Here is a 27657-nt window from a genome sequence, read left to right as displayed (position 1 = left end):
ATAAGCACAAGTGGCGATAATACTCATGAATCCAGTGACAAGTTACAATACATTCCTGAAGACTCACTTGTGATGTTGGATAGAACTGCAGCTTACCACATTGATATCAACGGAAAATCAACACATAGATTCACACATAAGAAGCACAGACATGTACCTCTACATGCAAAAGTGATCATCACTCCATATGTCATTCCATAGGCATACTATGTTTTAGTCATTGCCACCTTTCGGCACAAGTACGACCTTCATCTTTATATTATTCTAAGTGGGACAAGCAACCACCATATATTGAGATAAATATATGGTGAGTGTAAACCACAAGTCCTCAACGCCAATAACACTGTCAGAACTGCTGTCATATGTTAAAATCGCCATTAGAGGCTTTTCATCCAATGACATATGTACTAGTTTATGAGTATCAGAGCAATGCTGTACCTTCTGCTTTAAAAGGGGGAACATATTGTTACTTATCCCACATTTTATTTGTATTTCTTCCACATACCTCTGCAATGTATTGTCTGATGGAAAAAGAAAACGTTCTGGCTAAACCTGTACGCATGAGTGCTGTAATATAATGACTTTAGAGCATACAGCTTATTTTTGTCTTTCCATCATGCAGATGGCATGCTAATCTGGTTTAACAACAAGCCAAGTGCACCTTGGGATCCTATAGTCTTCAAAATTTGTTTGTCCTTCTTCACTTGATCCTTCTGATACAGTTTCTGTTGCTGCCTGTACATAAAACGATAGGCACTTTCCTTGTCCCATAACAGTTTTGCACGAAGTCTAGCGATCTGCACATTCTGATATTCCACACGCTTTTCCTAAACACAAATAACTGAACTTAACTTTACCACTTCATCGTCAAATCAGGTCTGTGCTGACAATTCAGTTGAATGTGGCACTCATATATTGAGAGTTGAACTGGCTGCTTCTGTGCCATAGAAGTGTTTTACAGCTTTAGCCGGATTGTTGAACCTTTGTGGAGTCTCCTCTTCATCGTCAGTTGAGGTGGCGTATTTGGAATGTCAAACAATGTGATAAACTGAATTCCACATCCGTTTATTATTCTCTGCATTCATGAACTGATTTTTTTCAACCTTTAGCGGAAAAAACATTATTTTAAAGGGAAACATGGTCTTTTTTATAAGATCTTCTCTTCTGCTATTCACTAGCCATTTTCTACTCCTAAAACGAAACATTAATCATCAATATACATGTAATTTGCAAGCGAATCGTGACGATACAGTTTAGTTACATGGTGGTATGAACCTTTGAAGGTCCTTAGGAAACCTAAAAAAGACAGTTGTGTTATCTTCTTGTTGTTGTTGTTGCTGCATTTGTAAAAAACATTGTACAAGCCAAAATAAACAACTATTATTCGTTTTCGCTTTCACAATCGCGCTGAACTCAACAGTTTAACTTACTGGCCGCTTGGCGCGCTGCTGACGCAGTAAACAACGAAATCGAGGCGAAGTGTCGTGACTGTTTTGTTAAGCCTAGTTTACACGACGACACTAGGTTGCAGGCAAATTCGCTACCGGCCACTGCGCATGGGCACCCGCGTTTGTGCAACTTGTCGGTGAAACTAAACAGTTTCGGCGTTTTTCAACTTTGGTGACACTAGTTGCATGGGTTTTGAGGTTATGTTTGTTCGTAGGACGTAGACAAACTGAAATATGAAGTTCGGAAAGGAGAATAATGTACGCTTTTTGGATATATATGCTTTGCATAGGTGTTTGTCGATTTTCAGTGATGCTGATTACAAAAATAAGCAAGATATTGCTGCTCCTGAGACCTTCATGTGCGATCAGAACATAGTTTGACAATATCTGAGCTGCAAGGAAAAATTTATTGAATTAGTAGCACATATACAACTGAATTTAGAAAAATACAAGCAAATGCAATTCTAGCTGTAGAAATTCTCTTGTCTACAAGACTAAAATCACATCGTTCGAGTTGACTCACTTTTTTTAATTTTTTTTATGTAATATTGTTGACAGGAGGGAAGGCTGCGAAAAACAAGAAGCTATATTCTTTATTCAATATTCATCTCTTTAAAATGTCGCAGCAGTGCTCCCCATTCAAATATGTTTGAATTTTGAAATAATGCCACTCTACAGATCTATCAAGAGAGAAGTTTGCAAAACATTCTCTTCCTAATGCGCCTACTTCGAATAATTTCTGCTGTCAGTGATAATAATCATTAATGTTAATGTTAATAATTATCGGTGTTAGTGAAAAAGCGTCATCACCAACTGAATCCTCATCTTATAGCATGCACGCAATATGATATGTAATTTCTATTCTGGCGACAGTGCTTAATGCATTACAATATCTTTATTCCTTATCGCATAATTAACTCTATTTAGAAGAAACATTAACAGTTCTGGTGACATTCTAAGATAATTAAAAGAAGTTTTTGGGTCTTCCATTACAAATTATTTCAGGAAGAATGCTAACGTCTTTTCTTCACCCAGTCGCGAATCGAAACACGTTTCTTTTTTTTTTTTTCTTATGCAGCGATTCCACGCAACAAGCTTTAACTCCAACACAACTCTTTCGATGTTCAGCTGCGAAAACATTCATTCCAGACACGGCTCAGAAAGCCACAAAACATCGAAACTGTAAAGTATACTGGCTTCGCCGTGTCTACAGTCAAATATGAAACCATTTGCGTACAACACATTCCACGCAACTCAATGTCGTTGCTGTGCCACTGAATCAGCATTGCAAAGCCATTCTGTGGCGAGGCGTTTCCCGCCATAATCGCCTGTATAGCAGTCCGATCGTCGCAGAGACATCTATCGCAGTGCCCGGTAAGTCCTGATGCCGCTAGAAGGAAATCTGTGAACACGCCATAGATAGTGATATCACAGTCTAATGGCATATGGTCTAACAGATGAAGGTAAAAATTTTTTTATTCCGATTGTCTAATACATTATCAATTGTGTTCGACTGAGGTTATATTTATATGAAGATCGCTGGCCAAAGATTACTGTGCTCTCACTAAGACCATAGGTGATGTAAGATATCAGCTGTCAATTGTTTTTGGATACTAGAATATGCGTACTCTGAGCTTACCAAAGAGATTGTTGTTGTTGTTTGCTGCAGTGTTTGTTTAGTTCGTGAGCGGTAGAGTCGAAAGTCATTGAACCGCTTGAAGATTGCACACTAGTGTTGTCAGCTGATTGCGGTGTTACGTTAAAATGGTCTTGGAAACCGAACCTCCTTTGCCGCCTGATAAGTTACCAAAATGTTGGAATGACAATGTGAGAATTACTGCTTTGTACTCAAGTATTCGCCCTAAAGATGTCAATCCGTTGGATCGGATAGATAAAATTTCATTTTGGAAACCTGTTGTTGATACTTGGTGTTCCCATCATCATCGTCACACGTTTACACTGGACGAATTGAACAGAGCATTTCTCAGAAACGGCATAAGCCCAGCCTGTTTTGATGCGGTAATAGAAGAGATGATGAGGTAATTGGAAAGTTATATTGTTATTATGGGGGATACCGTGGCGTTCTCTCACGTTTTTATTTCATTGTCAATTATGATATAACAGCTGATTTCCTTTGATGATGCCCTAATAACAGAGGGGTTGTACGTTCACATAATAATATCTTATCCTTAATCTCCTGCTCTCATCTACTAGTAGCTGTGTATGCATACCATTAGTATGACATCTTATGCAGCAGGCTAAATGTTGTAATTCACTGCTTTCAGTAAACAATGTGTAGTACTCTAAACTACTTTTCACTAAAGAAAATACTTCTGTTATAATGACAGTTGGTTAAATGAAAGATATGCAAGTCTTGACTATGGTTTAAATCAATCTACTTTGGTATGTTACTGTTAGGGCAGATAACTGCATAAAGGCTCTCCAAAATTCTGTAGTTACAACAGTATGTAAGATGTTTAATTTTAAAGAAAATATTTATACTGTTGCTTCCAGTTTTGTACCTGAGTAATGTAAAACTGGATTTCTGTCATTCAGTTTATATGCAACGTGAGTGTGTATTCACAGATGCAACAAGGCTAGAGGCTACAGAAAGTTTGATAGCTCAGGTATTTTATTTTGAAAAATGCCATTGATTAGATTTTGTCATATAGAGCAAATCAAAATACATAGAGATTTAATGACAGCAGGTTAATCTGATAATAGATAATAGTAGTGACTGTATAGTGAAACCCACATGGTTTTTCACTGTCATTTTTTGTTATCTGTTAAATTTGGAAATGTACCCCAAGGAACTTTTTGTTGCTGAAATTTGCCTGTAGTCCCTTTTTGGTTGTATTACATGCAGTTTCCTCTACTCTCATTTATCTTTTTTTAATGCAGGCACAAGCAACTAATGTTATACACAGATTTCACATATGTTCCAAGTGATTCGTGGACAATGTGGGCTGCTGATGTACTTCTAAAGAGACCTTTGGAAAAGACATTGAAAGCTGTTAAAGAGTCTGTGTGGCCTTCTTTCTTTAAGGAGGAAGTTTATGTTCATGTTGCCTCAACAAAGGTAAAGTCTGTTTTCATTTCAGTTTCCATCAAAAGTGTGGGAAAGATATCTAAATTTTATTTTAAATTTTTTATTCTAGGTTTTTACTAATTTTGAGCAACACTCTATAGAACTAAAATAGCCCAGTGTAAAACTACCCAACGGAATCATAGTCTACTGTGTTGAGAAAGTGCCAAGAAAATTTTCTGATATTTGACATAGGCCTAATACACAATAATATGCACTTAAAAAAACACTTCAGTTTATAGTAGATTCTATTTAAGGACAATAGATTACAGAAATGTAGCATATAAAGTAGGTTTTTGGACCTGGAAGAGAAGTTAAATAGGATCAAATGAAATACAGTAGGGTTATCAGAAATTTCAGGACATGTGAAAAAAGGCAGGAAGGAAATCCAGATGTAGGTTTTTTTGTAAAATTAAAAGCATCTTGACAGATATACTGAATGAATCCTTGATAGAATGGCAGGACTTGTTTAACAATAAACTAAAGATGTTCCATGGAACTCATTCACATCAATTTGCCCCCATGCTCACAGTCTAATTGAAACGTAGGCCTCTATGAAGGACATATAATCCACAATGGCTTTCTTCCAGAGTGCCAGTCCCAATAGTTATACAAGAGAGCTTCTGTGAAGTTCAGAAAGTAGGAGAGAGAGGTAGTGGTGGAAATAAAGTTGTGAGGGTAAGTAGCTGGATAGCTCAGTTGGTGGAACATGTGCCCATGAATAGCAGAGGTTCTGTTTTAGACTCCTAAGCTAGCATACAGTTTTAATTTGCCATGAAGTTTCAAATTTGTGCACACTCCACTGCATAGTGAAAAATTCATTCCGGAAACCTTTGTGAAGAGTTACAGAAATTTCTGTATTATAGGGAATCTGGTTAAAGGTTTATAGGTAGAGCGTATTAGTGTAAAAGTAGGATAAAATAAAAGCTCATTTCTTCAGTGGAAGATTTTTGAATAAGATGCCAGAAATGAGAGGTCATGTGTTTGTGGAATGTACTAACAATGCCAGCATGTCTGCTTTAACACTTTCTTTCTAAAGAAAACAAATAGAAAATTGAGTTGATGTTGAACAAATTGAACAGACTATCTTTTTTACCAAACATAAAGGAATTGTACAGGCTGTGACTACATTAGAATACCAAGTGATCCTAGATTTTTGAGAGCAGAGTAAAATTTGATACAGTCCTGGAAATAAATGGTCATCCGGGAACAGCTCTGAAATGTAAATTATGACAGTTGGTTTTGGGGGGGGGGGTGCCATGGCATAACAAATGAGGCTAAGCAAAAAGTTCAGCATTATAGTACACAAAGTATATACATACGAAGACAAAAGCGACAATTTTTTAATAAAAGCACATAAGTAATCAGCAAAAGGTGATGTGGGCGACAAAGACATCCTGGAAGTAATTCTTGGTGTGGTGTGTAAAACCTCTTGAAGTATGAAGAAAGGAAAGATGATTGTAGATGTTTCTGCAAAATTATTCACATAATGTCTGTAAAGCAATATGGTTCATCAGAAGGGGAGTGATGCTGCAGTATTGTACTTTACATTATAAAAGACAGACAAAATAAAACATTTTCCGGATCTGTCAGCCTTTTCCTCATTAAGTACAAGATAATTTTAGTGAATATCACCAACCACACAGCAAAAACATTGACTCTTAACCAAACTAGTGAACAAGATCACTGTATAAGTGGTTGTTGCATCATCAGCTACTTGCTATTTGTGAATGGAGTTACAGAATCAAACAGTGAACGACATTTACCAATTTGGATGGGATCCATAGATTTTGCCAAAGCTTATGACCCAATTTAAATGAAATCTGGGGAAAAGGCACTAAATAAACCTGTGTTAGTAAACTTAAGAACATTTGACATTCTTACAGCTTGCATTACAGTGCTTCAAGTAGTGGAAAATTTTAAAATTAAAACAGGGATCTGTACGGAAATTCTGTGCTCAGCAGCCCTAGAGGAAATTTTTAAATCATTGAACAGAAGAAATGAAGAAGCAGTAGGTTAACAGTTAATGAGGAACCAACGGATAAGTTGGAAAGTATGCATGAAAATTAATTTCAGCACTATTTTTGTAAGATGGTCAATGGAGAAAGTGCTTATGTAAGTTGAGTTTGATGCTAGCAGAAAAGTTGAGAACAGTGTTATCCTTCATGATTCAGTTGCTTCTTTTGTGTGTGTTAGTATATTGCTCCATGTGAGTTTGTTTTTTCCACAGCATTGTTTATACATTTCTATATAGCATTAATGTACTGCTGCAATACCATAAAGTATATATACCCAATAACATATTCACGAGACTATGACATTCAGTTTATTGGGATTGCACCCTCTACATCAACTAGTAAAAATACAGAGCAAGATTTTCATCTTTGTTTTGTCTGGTGCTGCAGCATGAAAGATTAACTGAGGAGAAAGATTTTGATGCATTCTAGAAATATGTACTGTTTATAAGGAGTATACATCAGTTAATGTATCAGTGGGCTGTCCTCTTTCTCTCATTGTGATATTTATTGATCATGTGTTTTATGACAAAAAATTGACAGATTTCATGATGAAATGAAATTATTTTACAGGCCTATGCCGAATTTGTGTGGTCATCTATAACAGATAGTCAGAAAGGAATGTTACTGGAGTTGAAAGAAGTTGCTTGCATTTGTCAATTTACTGGGCATTTGAAGGATTTGGAAGTAGCAATTCATTGGCTGCGCCAGCAGGGCAAAGTTGCTGTGACATTTTCTCGGAAAAATGGTGAAATGTTGGTAAAATTTGGTGGTACACTGGAAAAGAAAGTGACTGTGACTGAAATGGACATGAGTGTGTATTCTTTGAAGTACAGTGAAAAGGTGCTTATGAATTTACTTGAGGATCTTGAGAAAGAAAAAAAATTGGCCATTGTACAGGCTCGAACTTATGTGCAGAAGGACATGAAGCACATGGTAAGTTTGTCATATCTTTGATTTATATTTTTGCATGTTTTGTCTGCAAGCAATCTTAGTAGGCATTAAACTTTGTTGCAAGTGTTAATTCTTTAACGAAGGTTTCTAATTGAGCATACTATATTTTTATCATACCGATTTTCTCAATATTATGAGGAGGAAAGTTGCTACTCACCATATAGCGGAGACACCGAGTTGCAGATAGGCACAACAAAAAGACACTCACAATTATAGCTTTTGACCATTAAGGCATTTGTCAAACATATGTATGTAACTCACACACGTCTGCAGTCTCAGGCAGCTGAGCCAATAGCTATAATTGTGACAGCCTTTTGGTTGAGCCTATCTGCGACTCAGCATCTCCGCTATATGGTGAGTAGCAACTTTCCTTCTCATAATATTGTTACATTCCATCCTGGATTTTCCATTGTTGGAGTTTGTCAATGGTATATTGTTCTTTGTTAGAAGCTAGGAGAAGCAACTGACTTTGGATTAAAGTACATGAAAGGTTATGATTTGTTACTGGTACTGAGACCAGTTTGAAATATTTCATTGTCCGCAGCTCGTGGTCGTGCGGTAGTGTTCTCACTTCCCATGCCCGGGTTCCCGGGTTCGATTCCCGGCGGGGTCAGGGATTTTCTCTGCCTCGTGATGACTGGGTGTTGTGTGCTGTCCTTAGGTTAGTTAGGTTTAAGTAGTTCTAAGTTCTAGGGGACTGATGACCATAGACGTTAAGTCCCATAGTGCTCAGGGCCATTTGAAATATTTCATTCCTAAGCCTGCAGCACTTTGCTACACAGTTTTCAGTTATTAACAAGTATGTTGGGCTCTTGAACACGAGAAGTATTAGCTACTGTAATATCAGCTCTTCTTGTCATGGAAGTTCTGTGTACTTTCTGTTACTGCTATATGAGACAAATATGACTAAATATCTATGAATAACAGATAGGGACTAGCTAATGTGGAATGTTTGTATAAAAGACATTGTAAGGGAGGTAAATGAAAGACTGCATTTCATGGGAAAAACTTGGCTGATGCAACAAATCCAGTAAAGAAAACATCTACATTATAACTATTCACACTCTTCTAGGGTAGTAATGCTGTGTAGTGGGGATTCCTAGACACAGATTTGACAGAAGATGTAATAATGTTCAAAGAAGAATGATTCGTTTAGTGTTTCACTGAGACAGAGGAGTGGTTGTTGAGGGGTCTAATAAAAATAATTATTTATTTAGTACCATGCAAAGGAAACTACGATGAATGCAACATTTATTTTTTTAGTATCAGTTGCAGTGGAAATGTTAACAACTGAAAACAAAAGACCAATTACTCCTATGTGTATATCAATATTTTTTCAATGTTTACATTTCACTGTGACCATTACAACCACATATTATTCCCTCTCCAGTGGTAATGTCACATTTCTTTGGGAAGTGCACTGTTTGTCCCGAACACATGATTTTGCCCACAGCTTTCATCTTTTGCAATGAATGCCAAATGAAGCATTGTTGGCTCTAGTTCACTGTACATTTGATGCCAGAGAGAACTAGATCATTAGTGCACGGAAGACTTGTTGGTGGTAGGACGGAGGAACATGTGACCCTAGTTTGTTTGTAGAATTATCACAAATTATCTGCGATAAACACTAAGGAACAGGTGCCTGAATCCTTCACTTTGGGCAATTCTGGGTTGCTGCTTTGTGCCTGTGCAGTAGCTTCCATGAAATGCTGGCTAACAATGTGACATCTGCAACTCTGGAACATGCATGAGCCGTATTATTCTGTCTTCCAGGATTATATTGAATATTTGGTGTGATTAACTGAGAAATTCCAGATAGTGTAATTGTCTGGATATTGCTTTTTCTGGACACTGTTTAAGGGCAAATGTTAATGGATTGTGGTCTAGAGACGTGGAGAAAAATGCAAGTGGCTCAGGTGCTCCTTTTCACAATTGGTGGAAAGAAACACCTATAGCCTAATCCAAATCATCAAAATTAGGGAAACATCTGGTGAGGGATGAGCAAACTGAGTTGCATTAGCTGGTTCTTCTTTTAACTTATACCAGTTCATCTACTTCTTTGGTTCATGTGACAGGGTGATTATCTTTGCTTTGGTGCTCTTGTACAAGTTAAACAAATACATTCATATAAATTCGCCATCCCTAAAAACCAGCACAGTCCTGCTACTGTTTTGAGAGGAAGGAATCTTCGATTATTTTAACTTTTTCTTCTAAAGGTCAAATCCTGTGATGGGAGACACAATAATCCACTCTCTCTAAAATTGCATTTTCTCACTTTAATGTTATGGTGATATTTGTCCAACCATTCAAGAGGCTGTTGCAGATGCATTATGTTCTTCATTTCCTGCTGAAGCAATGAGAACATCATCTGTATAAGAATACAGAAAAGGCAAACTGTTCAAAATGCTATGAATAAATCACTGGAATGTTTGTGCTGTATTGCACAGATCAAAGGGCATCTTCAAATATTCTTAAAGTCCAGATAGTGTGATAACAACACATCAACTACCACAACAGGAATATGGTGATAAGCTTGAATGAGGTCAGTTTTAGAGACTATCTTTTTGTTGGAAAGTTGGTAGTTGAACTCGTGGAAATGAGGTACGGGATAGCAGTTTGACACTGTCACAGCATTTAAATCTTTACAATCTCCAAAGGGACAACGGGTTTTATCCATCTTTAGAATAAGATGGAGAGGACCGGACCAGCAGCTTTTAGGAGGAAAACATATGTCAAGCATGATATTAAAGTTTTTCTCATGCTGATTTTTCTGGTGACAAGTGTCTGGCTCAAGCAGGCTCAGGATGGCCTGTTGTTGTGGTTGTGTATTGTTCTTTCATTTCAGAAAAATCCAAATTAGGTTTCTCTGTGAGAATGTTTGACTATCTCTTTAGCAAGCCTCAATATTTGTGCTTTGGGTCAGCTGCAAACACTAAACTGGGGATGTCTGTACAAGTGATGAAAGTGTTTTGTTCAAGAGATTTTTTGACTTAACATCAAGCAGTGGACCATAATGGCTCAAGCAATCCATGGAAATTTTCTTGAAAGGTCCATTTCAAGGTTCAGTAGTTATTTACCATGCGCGCGCATACGGGTGTGTGTCTGAAAGTTTTCTTGATCTAATACTGTTACTGGCAATGCAGAAATGTCTGCTCCGGAACCAACCAGAAATCAAAGATGGGAGTTGTGATCTGTAATGGACAGGTGGCAAGATGATGGAGCCTCCTCAATGTGCTCTGTCTCAAGTTGGTAGCATACTAGTTTCCCATTTGAGTGTCACTGGACTGTTTAGAAATAAATGAACATCATGGTGCTCATTCTTCAAGGTTCTGGACTTCCAGAAGGCTTTTGACACTGTACCTCACAAGCAGCTTGCAGTTAAATTGCGTGCATGTGGAATATTGTCTCAGTTGTATGACTGGATTCGTGATTTCCTGTCAGAGGGGTCACAGTTTGTAGTAACTGACGGAAAGTTATCGAGGAAAACGAAGTAATTTCTTTCATTCCCCAAGTATTAAGGCAATGTTATAGGCCATCTGCTGTTTCTTATCTATATAAATGATTTAGGAGACAATCTGAGCAGCCATCTTAGTTGTTTGCAGATGATGTTGTCATTTATTGTAAAGTAAAGTCATCAGAAGCTCAAAACAAATTGCGAAATGATTTAGAAAAGATATCTGTATCGGGCAAATATTGGCAATTGACACTAAATAATGAAGAGTGTGAGGTCATCCACGTGTGTGTTAAAGGGAATGCATTAAACTTTGGTTAGGCGATTAATCAGTAAAATCTAAAGGCCATAAGTTCAACTAAATACCTAAGAATTACAATTATGAACAACTTAAATTGGAGAAACACACAAAATGTTGTTGGGAAGGTGAATCAAAGACTGCATTTTATTGATAGAACACATAGAAGATGCAACAGATCTACTAAAGAGACTGCCTGCATTACACTTGTCTGTCCTCTTTTGGATTGCTGCTGCGTGGTATAGGGTCCTTATCAGATAGGATTAACGGAGTACATTGAGAAAGTTCAGAGAAGAGCAGCACATTTTGTATTATCTAGAAATAGGGGAGAGTGTGTCACTGTCATGTTACAGGTTTTGGGGTGAACATAATTAAAACAAAGATGTTTTTCACCATGGCGGAATCTTCTCATGAAATTTCAATCACCGGCTTTCTTCTCCAAACATGAAAATATTTTATTGATGCCGACCTATATAGGGAGAAATGATCATAATAAAGTAAGGGAAATCAGAGCTCACAAGGGAAGATAGGGGTATTCGTTTTTTCCTCACGCTGTTAGAGATTGAACCACCTTTACAATAATTCTCTATTATTTCAATGTACCCTCTGCTAGGCATCTAAATGTGATTTGCATAGTATCCATTTACAGTTTCTGTTTGAATTTGTAATGATACCAGCACATGGGGTGTTTTTGTGCATGCTGCGGTAATCTCAAAATGCTTCTCGGTCGTGTACTAGTTTATAATTTCTGAATCTGGATCGTTAGCTCTGAAAGCCATCTGTCATCTTGAGACAGGGACGAAGCAGTTTCAGCACTGCATACAAACTGACTGGGTGTCATACGGTTTTGTCAACCATAGAAATCAGTGCATCAAGACTTACATCTTGACTAGCTGCTAGTACAGAATGCACATTGATTGGCAGTCACTGAAGACATATACCGTTAAAAAATCAGTGGTTACTTGCTTTCTGGTCGTAGCATGCATCTCTCTGAGCAAAATAGATGGCATGTTGTCCCCTAGTTTTACTTCAGTTGGCAGTTTTCTAATGTTACACGACTCTGATTTTTCAAACTGTAAAATAAGGTATGTTTTAAGTCTGTACACAGGGAAGTGGGTAACAGTTTGAACATGAGATCTGACATTAGCTTAGCAACCTCACTATCAAGCAAAGACATTTCCATACTGGTGTTGCTAGATGTTGAATTTACCATGAAAACAAGTTTTAAATTGCCACAGTAAAATTGGAATAATCATTGGAGTGATTCTTATGTACTCACAATTGTGCTGGCATCTCCGATTGTGGGTTCTAGTAAAAACGACTACTTATTTAGCACCACACAAAGGAAATTACCAGGAATGTGTACATATACTTTTTAATATTAGTTGCAGTGGAAACATTAAACAACTAGAAGCAAAAGATCAACTATTCCAGTTGATGTAAATAAAAATGTAAACACTTGTTTGTTCAAAATCATTTATTTCTGAAAGTTCATGACCGATTGCTTTCAAATTTTGACACAATGTTGCATTCTAATACTGGCACATATTTAGGTACCTGTTTCTTTATATATTCCCTATTATTAAAGTTATAAAAGCTATTAAAATATGCTTGTATTCCAATGCAACATTGTTTCAAAATTCGATAAAAAAACTTTCGGTGATATGTGATCATGAGCATTTACAGTTTCTGAATAAGTCCCAACGTAGATGTATGTTTCTTCAAAATATCAATTCTCTGAAAGTTCTCCACGGTTTGCTTTAAATGTTGCTTTTGATCACTCAAGTGTTTTTATATACCTTGTGGAATGCCATCTTGTATATACGTAACAAATAATGGGAAAACATTGCTATCAAATATCTCAACGTATACTGTTGCAGATTATTTCAGGTTTTAACACGTTGCTATAATAAATGTTTAGACACATATAGACGACATACTTTTAAATGTATGTATAAAGGTACAGTAGTGAAACATTGTTTGCAAACAGAAAAGTTGTATTTATCACTACTAAAGAATCTGAATTTGCGGTAACAACAACGAAGACTTACGTTCAGAAAGAGGGGGGGAAGAGGAGACTATTTGGACAGAAGGAGGTGGCAAGAGGAGATGGAGAGAGGTGGGGGAGGAGAACATGGACAGAGAGAGGAGGAAGAGGTAATAGAGAGAGAGAGAGAGAGAGAGAGAGAGAAGGAGAAGGAGGTGGACAGAGACAGGGGAGAGAAGGCTGTTAGGGATATATATCCAATTCCCTTATATATTATAAAACATGTGCTTCGCTTTCTTTTCCATTTAACCAGATGGAGCCACGGCAAAATGTTACCACGTACAGATAGTCAACAACTTTCCCTTTATATTCCAAAATATTATGTTACCTCTCACTTAGAGAGACATGCCCATTGCCGTAAAATAAAAGAAATCAGATCTTGTACAGGAAGCTTTAGGTATTCATCTTCTCAGTGTGGTGGTATGGAGTGAAATGGTAATGCTATAGTTAAGTTATTTAGAAGGAACATATTGCTTTATTTTTTCTTTGGTTTCCTTAAAAACCACACCAGAACCAGTTTCCTTCCACGTTCTTGACCAGTCTGAAATAAGTTCCAGCTTCAATAGTTTTGGCATTGACATTAAAATCTAGTCTGCCTTCCTACAATATCAGTTATGGTTTACATCACAGGATATTGAGGTACTGAATGCTTGTGGTATCTCGTTGTCTAAATCCTCCAAAGAGATCCTTGCAGCAACAGGTATCCAAGTCATAAACAGTAGAACTGTTGTGACAAATATTCTTTAGTGTGTCACATTTTACAACTGGATGGGCGCATTCACAGCAAGACATTGTTGCAAAGGTTCCATATACACACACTAGAGTCCGTGCAGAATAAGGTGCCCAGTAGATTGCAATTGGCAGGGCACGTGTGGGGAGAGTGATAGAGGTGGGGGTGGCAGCAGGTGTTGTAGAGTAAATGCCGAGTGCTTGAGGGGAAGTGCTGATCTAAACTGAAGTCTAAACTCACATTTTTTGTAAGTATTATGTAGAGCACCTCCATACCAACACTTGCATAGTGATCATTCAAAAAAAGATGTCACCTCTGCTTTGGTTAGTTAACAAAAGCTGCAATTTATTTTTGTCTGGTTTGTTATTGATTCATAGCTTTCTTCACCAGCTGTCCATGGCCATTAAAAATTACATTATTTTATCGAAAAAAGTCTGATGTTAGTGGAATAGCATGGTAGAAATGAAATTATGCATATTACCATATGGCAAAATACTCTTTGCATGCTATCATTTGTCCAAAATCTCATTTCAGTATCTCAATCCGTTAATGAAATATGAGGAATGTCGTGGATATTTCACTCTGACTTTATCACTGCTGCTAGCATTCGCAAATGAGTGTGGTATGTCAGATCAATTTTCTCAAGATTGATGACAGATAAAGACATCCACCCAAATCTAAAGAAAAAGTCAATATATTAGCTAAATTTCATACACAGCAACGTATTACGTAATATGCAGCAAACACAAAATTGTAGTGATCCCTATTTTTTCATTGCAAACTTTTTCAGATTTCGCTTAATGTCTTACTTCCGTGCAGATATCACAACAGCTATGATTATTAACAAAATTATGGCACATCATCATGGAGATCACATATAAAGCTACAAGTATTGCAGAAATGAAATTCTTTTACCGAATATTTTCTGCAAAGTTGTTTGAGAAAGATTGTGGGGTTTCACCAACTTGCTGAGAGGAGCCAAGCACTTGTCAGCCTTTCCTTCTGAACTAACAAGTGAATTTGCTGAGTGCTTTGGACAAAAGTTGGTCACTGCAGATTGGCCGCTGTATCCTGTGCGGACTCTACCTAACTCTCACGTATTTTGCTCATGAAGTCAGTAGAGCAAAAATCATGAGATTGCAAAGTTATGTAGGTATTATATTCTGGAGATAACAAGACAGAAAAAGGTAAAGTTTTAAGGACAACAATAAGAAATACATCACCATACATATGCTACAGCACTTACATGATGCCCTCGTTTTGTGTGCGTTTTCAGGTGATACCACCCAGTACTTACGCCTTGTGCATGGGGTGTACCTTCAGTGTGTAGGGTATTAAGTTTTGGATAGTGTGTGTTAACTGGTTCTCATGAAAGGCAGTGGCATCCATAAATTTTGTGTACAGTTTAGATTTCTGTTTGCTGTACACATATAGTAAGCTGTTGGAAGTTCAGTACATCTCTCTCATATACAACTCTCACATACAAAAACATCACGTGGCACCCAGAAATTAGTGTTGAATTCTTTTGCAAATTAGTCTTTTCATCTGCTTAGCTTTTGTTATTAAGGACTATGGTCAAACTGTGTACCACGTGACAATATAATCCAAAATGTTTAAGGAGTAAAAGTCTAGACGAGGGCCACTGGTGTACTTATTTGTCTTGTCCAGCAATGTTTTCGGTGCTCGTCTTGAGGTATGATGAGAAGTAGAGAGTGTGTGTGTTACTGGTTCTACACTGCCAGTGAGAGAACAGTGGACAGATGATGTGTGTTGAAGGAATAATGCCACATTCTCATGTCGGTATATGGCAGTCTCCAAAACTGTAACACGTTTGGAAGAAACAGGCAAATATTTTGACAGCAAAGATCTTTAACTTAATTTAAGCTGAACTTAACCACAACTTCATAATTCGTGACATATTCGAAAGAAACAAATGTATGTGTCACAAAGATTACTTATTTATTTTTTGCAAGTAGAACTGTCGTATTACAACCTAACCTAGGCCTCAGGCTAAGCTATAGATAAGTCGATCACCACAACCAGGTATTTTAGCTGTTCTGTACATTGGCTTAACCAACTCACAACCAAACTGTCACGTTCCAAAGTAACCATAACTTCGTAATTCACGACATACCCAAAAAAAAGTAAACTATTTGGACAATGAATAATATAAATTTAATTGCTGCTCAGTTCACTTGCAAAAATTTAAGCTGTGCTGTTACGTCCCAACCCAGTCACAAAATCATAATTCATGATGTATTCAGAAGAAAGGTTAAATGTCTGTGACAGCAGTAAAGAAGGGAATGGTTTCTGATTCAACACTAGAAATTCATTGCCTCTTTTCCTGCCTCTCATTGTTTACGGGAAAGTATCATTCCACTGGCTGTGTGAAGCAGATGATTTGCCAGCCTATGAGCGCAGAGAAATGCTGCCCGAACTGATGCTGGCCCTGATGTAGACTTTGGTCATTTAAGGATAAAACTTCATCCACAGCTTGTATTATCTGGGGCTGCCTTTCTCACATGTAGGGTCTCTAAAGGACATTATACCCAGTGCCTATTAAGTCATATAATGCTCTTCATTTAGTGTCAGTAAGTTGCATGGTTTCTTAGAGCTATGAAACAAAGTTTGGCAATGTGAAATTACTTGCGTTTAAAACAATGGTGACGTGATTCAGAGATACAGATAGAAAGTACACTGGATAACTGACTTTGGGCAGTGGGTCTTCCTCAACACGTGTAGTACCCCGCAGTACTGTCACATACAGCTTGTATGTGGGGTGAAATGTATTTGCATGGCAACACAGGATACAGTGACTTATTTCTCTACTTCCCACTGCTGAATTGGTGTCTCCTGGAGGTCATGTCCATGTTTTGGGGCGACTTTGCTGTTTGTGGAAGCCCAGGTTCTTTTTTCTTCACATTGCCAGTTTCCCTGAATTTTGTTTAGCCATGAAACTATTGACTGCCAGCCAGGAACACAACTGTGGGGCACAATATTGAAATGGGTATGGAATGCGTGTTTGGCAGTTATTGAGCGACCGTGAGAAAAGTATGTGATGAGAGTGAATGCGCGTGCTCCACCTTCATTCATTCCGTAACGCAACTAAACAAAGTGAAGCTACAACTTTATGCCCCACCCTCTCAATTGTGCCTACTGCCTACCCCCACCCTCCTCCAAGCTACCGTATCTTCAGGATGCCAGATTGAAACAAGCAAATCCTAATCCCCTACCTTCCCTGGGCCAACCATCACTTCAGGCTGCCAGATTCAAATGAGCAAGTTATTGTGCCCCACTGTAATATATAAACTCTTGGACGTGGGTATACAAGCCTGCCCAATTTACCTTCACAGATTGTTCACCAATATTTTACAGCTGTGCCACATGCAAAGCGTGCCATGTCATCGTCTACCAGCAACTTTCTTCTTTGCATGCTCACACATGCTACAAGATGCCACTGTTTGGATAAGCTATCCTCTGCCTCTATGACTCATTTTCCTTACCATCTGAGAATATGAAGTGATTGTAAAGAAACGCACATCAGCCGATACTGTATCTGTGCCGCCTGTGGAATTTCATATGCGATTATTGCCATCTGAGTAATCACAGTGAAACACAAATCTGAATGAAAGGCTCTTAAAGGACATTCATGTCAACATCTTCAATCAAAGTGCTCCTTTTCTGGCTTGTATTGCGTCTTTTTATCATATTCATATTACTGGTGAATTATTGACTTCATAAATTCTGCTACGTGTAGGCTGACACAAGCACATGCGAAATTACTGCAAGACCAAATAATAATTTTCTAATTTTTTGTAGCTGTCCTTTCTAATTTTTTGTAGCTGTTCTTGGACGGCTCAGAAATTTATCTGGAGGGGGGAAGGGGCAGGGTTCAAAAATTCCCATTTTGTTATGTAAAGGAGTTGCCGAGCTTTGAAATATTCTATGCCACAAGAACCAAAATTTGTATGTAACACAAAAAGCTTGCTGCATCCCAGAGAACTGGTGGTCATGCATAGTATATGAAATTTCTATAATGAATTAAAATCTCTGTACTCTAAATCCCAGAGGAAAGGGGATTTGCACACTCTTTCTCCAATCTCTCTCTCTCTCTCTCTCTCTCTCTCCCCCCCCCCCCCCCCCCCCCCCAATTATGTCTTATTCATGTCATCTGATTTCGCTGTCGCATAGCTTTTGTGTAAATTTTTCATTCGTGTTTTCTTTTCTTGCAGTCAGTTCTGTTTTCAACGTGGAGGAATAAAACGGTTTAATCACTTCTTAAAAGCACCTGCGAGTACGTTAATTTCACATCTAATTAGTGCCGTCCGTACCGTTCTCCGTTGAGAACTTGGACATGAGCCTTCGTTGTAGCGGTCACCCTCAACGACCTGCAGACGTATTCTTTCTTGTAGTTGACGGCTTTCTCCTGGCATCGACAGTGACGCTGTCCCTGCGCAACGTGTTTACTGAGCACACGGCCCTCCGCGTGTTCAGTCCCTGTGATATCTGCCGAGGCGTCCAAGTATCCGTATCGCACGCGTGATAAATGGCGCTGAAGGCACGCTCCTGCTGCCGTGCCTGCGTACTCGTAATATTAGTTTAACCCTCAACCGACGATGTGTGGTCTCTCAGACAGCGCGAAAATTATCGAACTCGCTCTCCAAGGCCAGTTGTGGTGGAACGCTTCTATGCTCCCCCTACCCTCCTTAAATTGCCAAGCCTACGATGTTTTGTTGTTGGTTGCGTCATCGCCTTCTGTGTTTATTGTTGACACATGTTATTGATAGGTGTTGGAGTCTCCTAGACCGCGCCTGTGTAACTGTATAGCTCAAAATTTGTTGGCACGAATGTGTCATTTTTAAATTTCCCGAGTTTGATGACATTGTTAGTCGGTCTATGAAGGAAGGTGTCAGTGATATAGATCAAGAAATAAACGAAAAGGACGACGATTTTACATTAACCAGTAATCACAGTTCTGCTTTCCAACAAGAGTATCATTCAGAGGAAACACTTCGGTAAAGTTGTGATGGGAATTTGTCTGTTTCTTCAATGAAATACTTATAACAATGTGTTAAAATCGAATGTGTTCTGAGTGATTAGAAGAGTGTAGTTCCCAGCAATGAATGTCAACTTGACAGACTTTCTTTTTGTACCTATACGGGGGAATTTTTACGCGCAAATTTAAACCCTGGAATTTAGTTTTATTTGGAAATTTATTTGCTACAGAGATCATATAATTTTTCAGAATGTAAAATTCAGTACTCTAACAATCTATTTTTGTGTACTATTTAGAAGAACCATCCAAAATTATGTGCATTTGTGTGATAAATAGTAAAATGCTGCAGGCTTTGTTTAGTGCAATAAAAGAAACTAGAAACATTTAAGCAACACTTAAATAATTGTGAAAATAAATGTTATATAGCATAAATTAAAAATTTCAAATTATTTTTGCCTTAAATCTCGGTTTAAACATAGGGGTCTCAGAGACCCCACCTCGTGGTATGCGTTACAGGAAAGTCACCTCGCCAGTTAAAGGTTAAATGCCGCCGTTCAATGCGGTATCGGTTGCTCCTGATACAGTGTTTCAGGAGGAAACAGTGTCAGTCAGGGTTGGTATAAAACCGCGCAGGGCTCATAGCACTGGTGTACTGCGACGCCTCTAGGGTTTAGGCTTGTTCTGCGTGCCTACGTCACGCATACTCGGACAGCCAGTGAGCGTTCAGTAGTGTTCTAAGTGCTCTGCTCTGAATGCTGTTAACTAATGTGAGCATTAAACGTTACTTAGCGAGTTTTTAGTGAACTATTACTCCATTTGTTGCGAGTTATCGTAGCTGAATTTGGTGGTATGTGATAAAAGTCCGCTTAAGCAAGGGAGAGACTAAATTTGTAGGATGTTTGCTTTCTTCAAGCGGAAAGCACGCGTATGCGGGTACGGCAATTGTCGCTTGGAATCGTCAACAACGTAAACTTCATCCGTGCCTCGACATGCGCCAACCGCCATCGTTCATGTATCGAACTAGTATAGTTTTGAAATACAGCTTTATTTATTTAATGTTTTCGAAGTAGATTCCGCCACATTGAATACATTTCTCCATCCTCCGAAACCAATTCCTATACCAGTTCTCCCGAGTTTCGGTAGGAAGCACACTCGTTGTCTCAAGCCCTACTTGAAAACTGCACTCCTTTCTGCTTCATTTTCACGTTCCGGAACAGTACAAAGTCACAAGGAACAAGTTGTGGACTGTAAGGAGGGTGCTCAAGAAGTTTGTCATGTACCACGCATATACTCAGTGCGTGCTTTGGCGCGGTGAGCGTTGTGTGATGGAGGAACCAACTATCCATTATTGACTTCGGTCTCAGGTTCTTCAAAGATTGGATGACTTTGGGCAGGCACTGCTCAGTGTACCACTTAGCTGTAACTGTCTCCTGCGTTTCCAAAACAACACGCTCCACAGTGTCGCTCGATTTGGGAAAAAAAAGCTATCATTTTCTTCTTTACTGATCGGGATTTTCTGACAGCTACGGGTGTGTCGTCATCTTCAAAGACCCAAACTTTGTTTTGAGTCTTAGTCGGCACTTCATAACAGTACAGTCAAGTCTCGTCACATTTCCCTTAGAAAACTTCTTAAACATCTGTCTTGTCATCTGCTCTTCCGTTAGTCTAAGCGGCACCCAGAAAAAACAAAGATTCTTTACTTGCAAATGATCACGCAGAATAGAAAGAATTGCTGTTGCATTTAGCCCTAAGGTGCCCTCTATCTGCTTATGGATCACTCGACTGTCTTCGTCTAGCTATTTGCTCCTAGCATAAATGTTTTCCTCCGTAACTCATTATCGTGGCCTTCCCGTCACCTAAAATTTCCTCTTTGGAATTCTCTGTACCACCTGAATGTGGTGGTACGATGTGGACACACATCACCGAGTGCAAGTCATTTCTTCAAAGCACTGGTCTATGTCTAAACCACGTGCGGAGTTGTGCCGCAGAACTACCCGAATCTCACTTTGTGACCACGATGCCACAGCAGACACTTCAAACTAAAGCTGCTAGCACGTCTGTGTCTATAGACTTGGCGCAGCGGCTACACTGCAAGTGTGAAGGATTCTCAGAACACAGCAACCATCAGACTCCTGCGACTTACTGTTGCGTCGTATTGCAAAACTTTCCTAGTACCCTTTGTATTGTAAAGGCACAAACTGTGGCTGAACAACAGTGATTCACTCGAGGTTTCAGACTTTTGTTGGAGTATCCAGGTTGCCTCGTTCGCTGAGCGACGTACGTCATTTGATGCGAGGATACATCAACAAACTATTTTTAGCGTAGCTTCATTAACAGTGCAAACTTAATAACCTCTATCGACAATTGTAGAATTTTGGAATACGTATTATGTTAGAGTATAATGACTTTTCTGGAGACTAGAGCTCTACTCTCTAGGAATCGGCATGGGTTTCGAAAAAGACGATCGCGTGAAACCCAGCTCGCGCTGTTCGTCCACGAAACTCAGAGGGCCATAGACACGCGTTCCCAGGGTAGATGCCGTGTTTCTTGACTTCCGCAAGGCGTTTGATACAGTTCCCCACAGTCGTTTAATGAACAAAGTAAGAGCATATGGACTATCAGACCAATTGTGTGATTGGATTGAAGAGTTCCTAGATAACAGAATGCAGTATGTCATTCTCAACGGAGAGAAGTCTTCCGAAGTAAGAGTCATTTCAGGTGTGCCACAGGGGAGTGTCGTAGGACCGTTGCTGTTCACATTATATATAAATGACCTTGGGGATAACATCGGAAGTTCACTGAGGCTTTTTACGGTTGAGGCTGTGGTACATCGAGAGATTGTAACAATGGAAAATTGTACTGTAATGCAGGAGGATCTACAACGAATTGACGCATGGTGCAGGGAATGGCAATGGATTCTCAGCGTAGACAAGTGTAATGTGCTGCGAATACATAGAAAGAAAGATCCTTTATCATTTAGCTACAATATAGCAGATCAGCAACTGGAACAGTTAATTCCATAAATTATCTGGGAGTAGGCATTATGAGTGATTTAAAATGGAATGACCATATAAAATTAAAAAAAAACGGCAAAGCAGATGCCAGAGATTCATTGGAAGAATCCTAAGGAAATGCAGTCCGAAAACAAAGCAAGTATGTTAATGGTACACTTGTTCGCCCACTGCTTGAATACTGCTCACCGGTGTGAGATCCGTACCAGATAGGGTTGATAGGAGAGAGAGAGAGAGAGAGAGAGAGAGAGAGAGAGAGAGAGAGCAGCGCGCTTCGTTACAGGATCATTTAGTAATAGCGAGACCATGAGGATAAAATCAGAGATTAGAGCCAACACAGAGGCAAATCGACAATCTTTCTTTCCACGAACAATACGAGACTGGAATAGAAGGGAGAACCGATAGAGGTACTCAAGGTACCCTCCGCCACACACGTCAGGTGGCTTGCGGAGTGTGTATGTAGATGTAGACAATACACGTCCCGGATAAAGGCGTCTACACAGATAACTGCATGCTCGGCAAGAATGTATGGGCAAACGTGCTAAATCCGAGCATGCTAGAGCGCTTGTAGGATAAATTTGCGCAGTCATCAGGATTGTACAAACAGCTTGATGCTGCATCGAACTTCGATTATGCCTGAGCTTGGGCAACAAGAATGGGGAGGCTTGTGCCAGCATTAATAATGATTTTATGTTTGGTCCTGTTCAGTTACATTCTGTAGAAAGGTTGTACTGTAACGATGTTAAACGGAGGAAAAGAGAAGAAAAGTAGCAGTACCGTGAGACAGTTTCCGGAGTGTGTCTACCGCGAGCAGTTTATATGGGGATAATATTTTCGCATCTTTAACTACGCTTTACTCACATATTACGTTTCCTCCTTTTTTCTCTTTTTTCGTAAAAGGAAAAGCCAAAGACAGCACCGTCTAAGCTGGACATTTTATGGTAACGAACTACTGCGTGTAGAAGCGTGCTTGAGTAGTGTGGAGGCACGACGAATTTGTCGGTGCTTGGGCAAGCACGCTTGCGCATGCGTGCATGTCAAGCATGCAGCTGCTTGTGTAACCGCATTAGTGCACAGCATCCATCAGTGTGAAAGAACGTATAAATAAAAGAATTCCTCTGCTGTGCCAGCCCTTTCATCTCAGAGTAGCAATAGCAAACTACTTCCTGAATTGTTTGCTGGCTGTATTCCAGTCTCTGTGTTCCTCTACAGTGTTTACTATCTACCAGCTTTTTTCTGGTACCAAGGAAGCTATTCCCTGTATTCTTAACAGATGTCCTACCATCCTGGTCCTCACCCTCGTCAGTGTTTACCATATATTACTTTCCTCGCCGAGTCTGCGGAGAATCTCCTCTTTCGTTACCCTGTCAGTCCATCTAATTTTCAACATTCGTCTGTAGCACCACATCTCAGATACTTCGATTCTCTAAATGTTCTGGTTTTGTCCTAGTCCGTTTCACTACCATGCAGTGTAGTGTCCCAAACGTACATTCTCAGGAATTTCGTCCTCAATTTAAGGCAATTCTTTGATACTAGTAGATTTCCCTTGGCCAGGAATGCCTTTTTTGTGCTTTTTATGCCCTCGCTGCTCCGCCCATCATGCTTTATTTTGCTGCACATGTAGCAGAATTGCCTGACTTCGTCATCCACAATTCTGATGTTAAGTTTCGCGCTGTTCTCATTTCTGCGACTTTCGTCTTTCTTCGAATTACTCTCAATCGATACTCTGTGCTCATTAGATTTCTTTATTCTATTTAACAGATCCTATAATTCTTCTTTACGTTCACTGAGAATAGTAACGTCATCAGCGAATATTATCATCTATATCCTTTCACCTTGAATTTTAATCCCACTCCTGAATCTTTCTTTCATTTCTGTCATTGCTTCTTCGATGTATAAATTGAACAGGCAGGTGCGAAAAACTGCATCCCGGCATTAACCATTTTCAATCCGAGCACTTCGTTCTTGGTCATCCAGTCTTATTATTCCCGCTAGGTGCTTGTACACATTGTGTATTACCCGTCTTTCCCAATACCTTACCCCTGTTTTCTCCGAAGTTGGAACATCTTGCACCATTTTTACATTGTTAAAGCTTTTTCCATGTCGACAAAACCTATAAACATGTCTTAATTTTTCTTGTTTTGCTCCCATTATCAATCACAATTTTAGTACTGCCTCTCTGGTGCCCTGACTTATTCTAAAACCAAACTGATCGCCCTGTGTTAGATCCTCAATTTTCTTTCCCGTTCTTCTGTATATTATTCTTGCCAGCAAGTTCGATGCATGAGCTGTTAAGCTGATTGTGCGATAATTCTCGCACTTGTCGGCTCTTGCTATCTTCTGAATTTTGTGGATGATGTATTTCCGAAAGTTTATGGTACATCGACAGTCTCATACATTCTACACACCAACGGGAGCAGTTCTGTTGGAATGTTATCTATCTCTTATGCTTTGATTGATCTCAAATCGCCCAAAGCTCTTTTAAATTCTGATTCTTATACTGGATCTCCTACCCCTTCACTGTCGTCTTCTGTTTCTTCTTCAGTCACGTCATCAGACAAGTCGTTCCACTCGTATAGGCCCTCGTGTACTCTTCCCACTTATCCCCTTTCTCCTCCGCATTTAACTGTGGTATTGCCATTGCACTCTTAATGTTCCCACCCTTGGTAACACCGAAGGCTGTTTCAGCTCTTCACGCTGAGTCAGTCCTTCCGACAGTCATTACTTTTTTTCGATTTCTTCACATTTTTCATGCAGCCATTTCGTTTTAGCTTCCCTGCTCTTCCTGTTTCGTCCGTAAGTGACTTGTACTTCTGCATCCCTGAATTTCTGCGAACGTTTTTGTTCTTCCTTCCTTCTTTAGTCTGTCAACTGAACTACTTCTTCTGTTTTCCATGGTTTCTTCGCAGTTACCTTCCTTGTATCTACGTTTTTCTTTCCAACTTCTGTGGTTGTCCTTGTTAGTGACGTCGATTCCTTTTCAAGCGAAGTGCCTTCCGTGCTATTCATTATCGCAGTATCTGTAGCCTCAGAGAACTTCAAGCATATGTCTTCTTCCCTTACTACCTACATATTCCACTTCTTCGTGCATTGATTCTTTCTGACTAGTCTCTTAAACTTCAGCCAACTCTTCATCATTACTAACTGTTGTCTGACAATGTGTCTATATCTGCTCCTGGGTACGCGTTACATTCCAATATGTGATTTCGGACACACTGCCGAACCATGTCGGAATGTAACTGGAATCTTCCCGTATCTCCCGACTTTTTAAACTATACCTGCTCCTCTTGTGATTCTTGAACAGAGTATTCGCCATTACTAAATGAAATTTTTCATTAGTTCTAAGTTCTAGGCGACTGATGATCTCAGAAGTTAAGTCGTATAGTGCTCAGAGCCATTTGAACCTCCCCCCGACACCCCCCCCCCCCCCCCGACACCCCTCCCCCTCCAAGTCCTCTGCTTGCGACGTCGATATACCTGAATTATTGTTGTCGGTGCTGGTTCTGATGAGAGTAATCCTATCACTGAACACTTCACATCTCTCTCTGCCCTATCTTCGTATCCATATCGAATTCGACTCCCGTTACACCATTTTCTGCTGCTGTTGATGTTATCTGATACTTGTCTGATCTGAAATCCTTGTCGTCTTTCTATTTCACTTCACCCATCCCCACTATATCTAAATTGAGCCTTAGCATTTTCCTTTTCAGATTTTCTACCTTTCCTACCACGTTCAAACTTATGACTTTCCACTCCCCGACTCGTAGAACGTTATCCTTTCGTTGGTTTTTAAATCTTTTTCTCGTAGTCACTTCCCGCTTGGCAGTTCTCTTCCGGAGGTCCGAATGGGGTTCATGCCCAGAATCTTTTACCAGTGGAGAGATCATCATGACACTTTTTCAGTTACAGGGCACATGTCCTGCGGATACACATTATGTACCTTTAATTAAATGGTTTCCATTGCTTATTCTTGCTCCTTTTACTAGCAGTTTCCGACCACAAGGGCAAGAGAATGCCCCAGAACTTCCGTCCGCTCCTCCGTCTAAATCATTGGCAGAACGAGGGTGGCTTCCTATGCCGGAAGGCTTTGGCCGCCGAAGCTGATGAGTTCAAATGGCTCTGAGCACTATGGGACTCAACTGCTGTGGTCATTAGTCCCCTAGAACTTAGAACTACTTAAACCTAACTAACCTAAGGACATCACACACATCCATGCCCGATGCAGGATTCGAACCTGCGACCGTAGCAGTCGCACGGTTCCGGACTGCGCGCCTAGAACCGCGAGACCACCGCGGCCGGCGCTGATGAGTTTACTCAAAATTTAAGCAGTGGCAACTTTCGAACGCGGGATCCGAGACATTGTGATTATTAATCAAAGACTAACCGTAGACGATGTGTAACTTCTGTACGAATTTGCAATAGGTAAAATGTGGTTTGTTAAAGTAGAATAGCACTGCATGCATTCCTCAGATCTTTTATAAAATGCACAGTTTTATGTCAGTTCAGATTCGCTGACGACATTGCTATTCTCCGTGAAAGTGATGAATTAGAGGATCTGTTATATGGAATGAACAGTGTGATAAATATAGAATGTGGATTAAGAGTAATTCGAAGAAAGACGAAAGTAATGAGAAGTAGCAGAAATAAAACCAGCGAGAAACTTATCAGAAGTTAAGGAATTTTTCTACCTAGACAGCGAAATAACTCACAATAAATAAATAAAAAAATAAATAAAAAGCAAACTAGCACTGGCAAAAAGAGCATTCCTGGCCAGTGGATATCTACTAGTATAAGAGCCTTAATTTGAGGGAGAAATTTCTGAGAATGTAAGGTTGGAGCTAGGCATAGTATAGTAGTCAAACATGGACTATGGCAAAACCGAAACAGAGGAGACTCGAAGCAATTGAGATGTGGTGCTACAGAAGAATGTTGAAAATTACGTGGACTGATAACGTAAATGCGAGGAGAGAAATACATGGAAAACACTGAGGAGGAGGAGGGACCGGATGATACGATATCTGTTAAGAAATCAGGGAATATCTTCCATGGTACTAGAGAAAGCCGGTAGAGGGTAAACACTGTAGAGGAAGACAGAGATTGGACTAAAGCCAGCAAATAATTCAGGAAGTAGTTTGCAGTTGCTACCCTGAGATCCGCATCAAACCATAAACGTTCCTATAAACAGAGACTGAGAAGCGTATAATTTGTAAGTGTGGTGGTGGTAGTGACCTTTGTAATGTTGGTGGGGAAATGTGTGGGACTGGTAAACGTAGAACCTTGCTGCTATCTGTCTTTGAAAGTGTATCTTACTGCTGGTGGAGTATTGATAAGTTGCTGCTCTTCTCTGGCCGTTAATTCTGTTACTGGTAGACTGTATAAAGTTCTTCATTCAGGAATTGCTGGCACATGTAGAGTTGGATGCGCTGAGTGGAGCTAATGTCAACGGTCGTGTCGAGGCGGACGCACCGGTTCCCCTCAGATCACCGAAGTTACGCATCCTCTGGCGTGGCCAGAACGTTCATGTGAGACCACTCGGGTAAGCACACACATTTGGTGTTCTTCCCTCATCATTGTGACCTTGTGGAACAGGCGCGGTTGCGCATTGTGGACAATCTTAGCTTT

The 27657-nt window shown here is 39.6% G+C and overlaps 2 protein-coding genes across 3 annotated transcripts in view; one reads left to right on the top strand and one right to left on the bottom strand.

Moving 5' to 3' along the window:
• LOC124606997 (pantothenate kinase 3) overlaps positions 1-27657 on the bottom strand; it is a 175257-nt gene that overhangs the window by 115715 nt on the left and 31885 nt on the right. The gene's annotated exons all lie outside the window — the stretch shown is intronic.
• Positions 3063-27657, top strand: part of LOC124606989 (charged multivesicular body protein 7) — a 223538-nt gene continuing 198943 nt past the window's right edge. The window contains exons 1-3 of the mRNA XM_047139132.1: positions 3063-3487; positions 4350-4527; positions 7122-7484. Coding sequence (XP_046995088.1) covers positions 3213-3487; positions 4350-4527; positions 7122-7484 — 816 coding nt within the window. The 5' untranslated portion in view covers positions 3063-3212. The remainder of the gene's footprint in view (positions 3488-4349; positions 4528-7121; positions 7485-27657) is intronic.

The sequence above is a fragment of the Schistocerca americana genome, chromosome 1, assembly GCF_021461395.2.
Source record: "Schistocerca americana isolate TAMUIC-IGC-003095 chromosome 1, iqSchAmer2.1, whole genome shotgun sequence".
In the NCBI taxonomy this organism is placed as follows: Eukaryota; Metazoa; Arthropoda; class Insecta; order Orthoptera; family Acrididae; genus Schistocerca; species Schistocerca americana.
The sequence above is the reverse complement of the archived record's forward strand: the minus strand, read 5'-3'. Positions and strand labels throughout refer to the sequence as shown.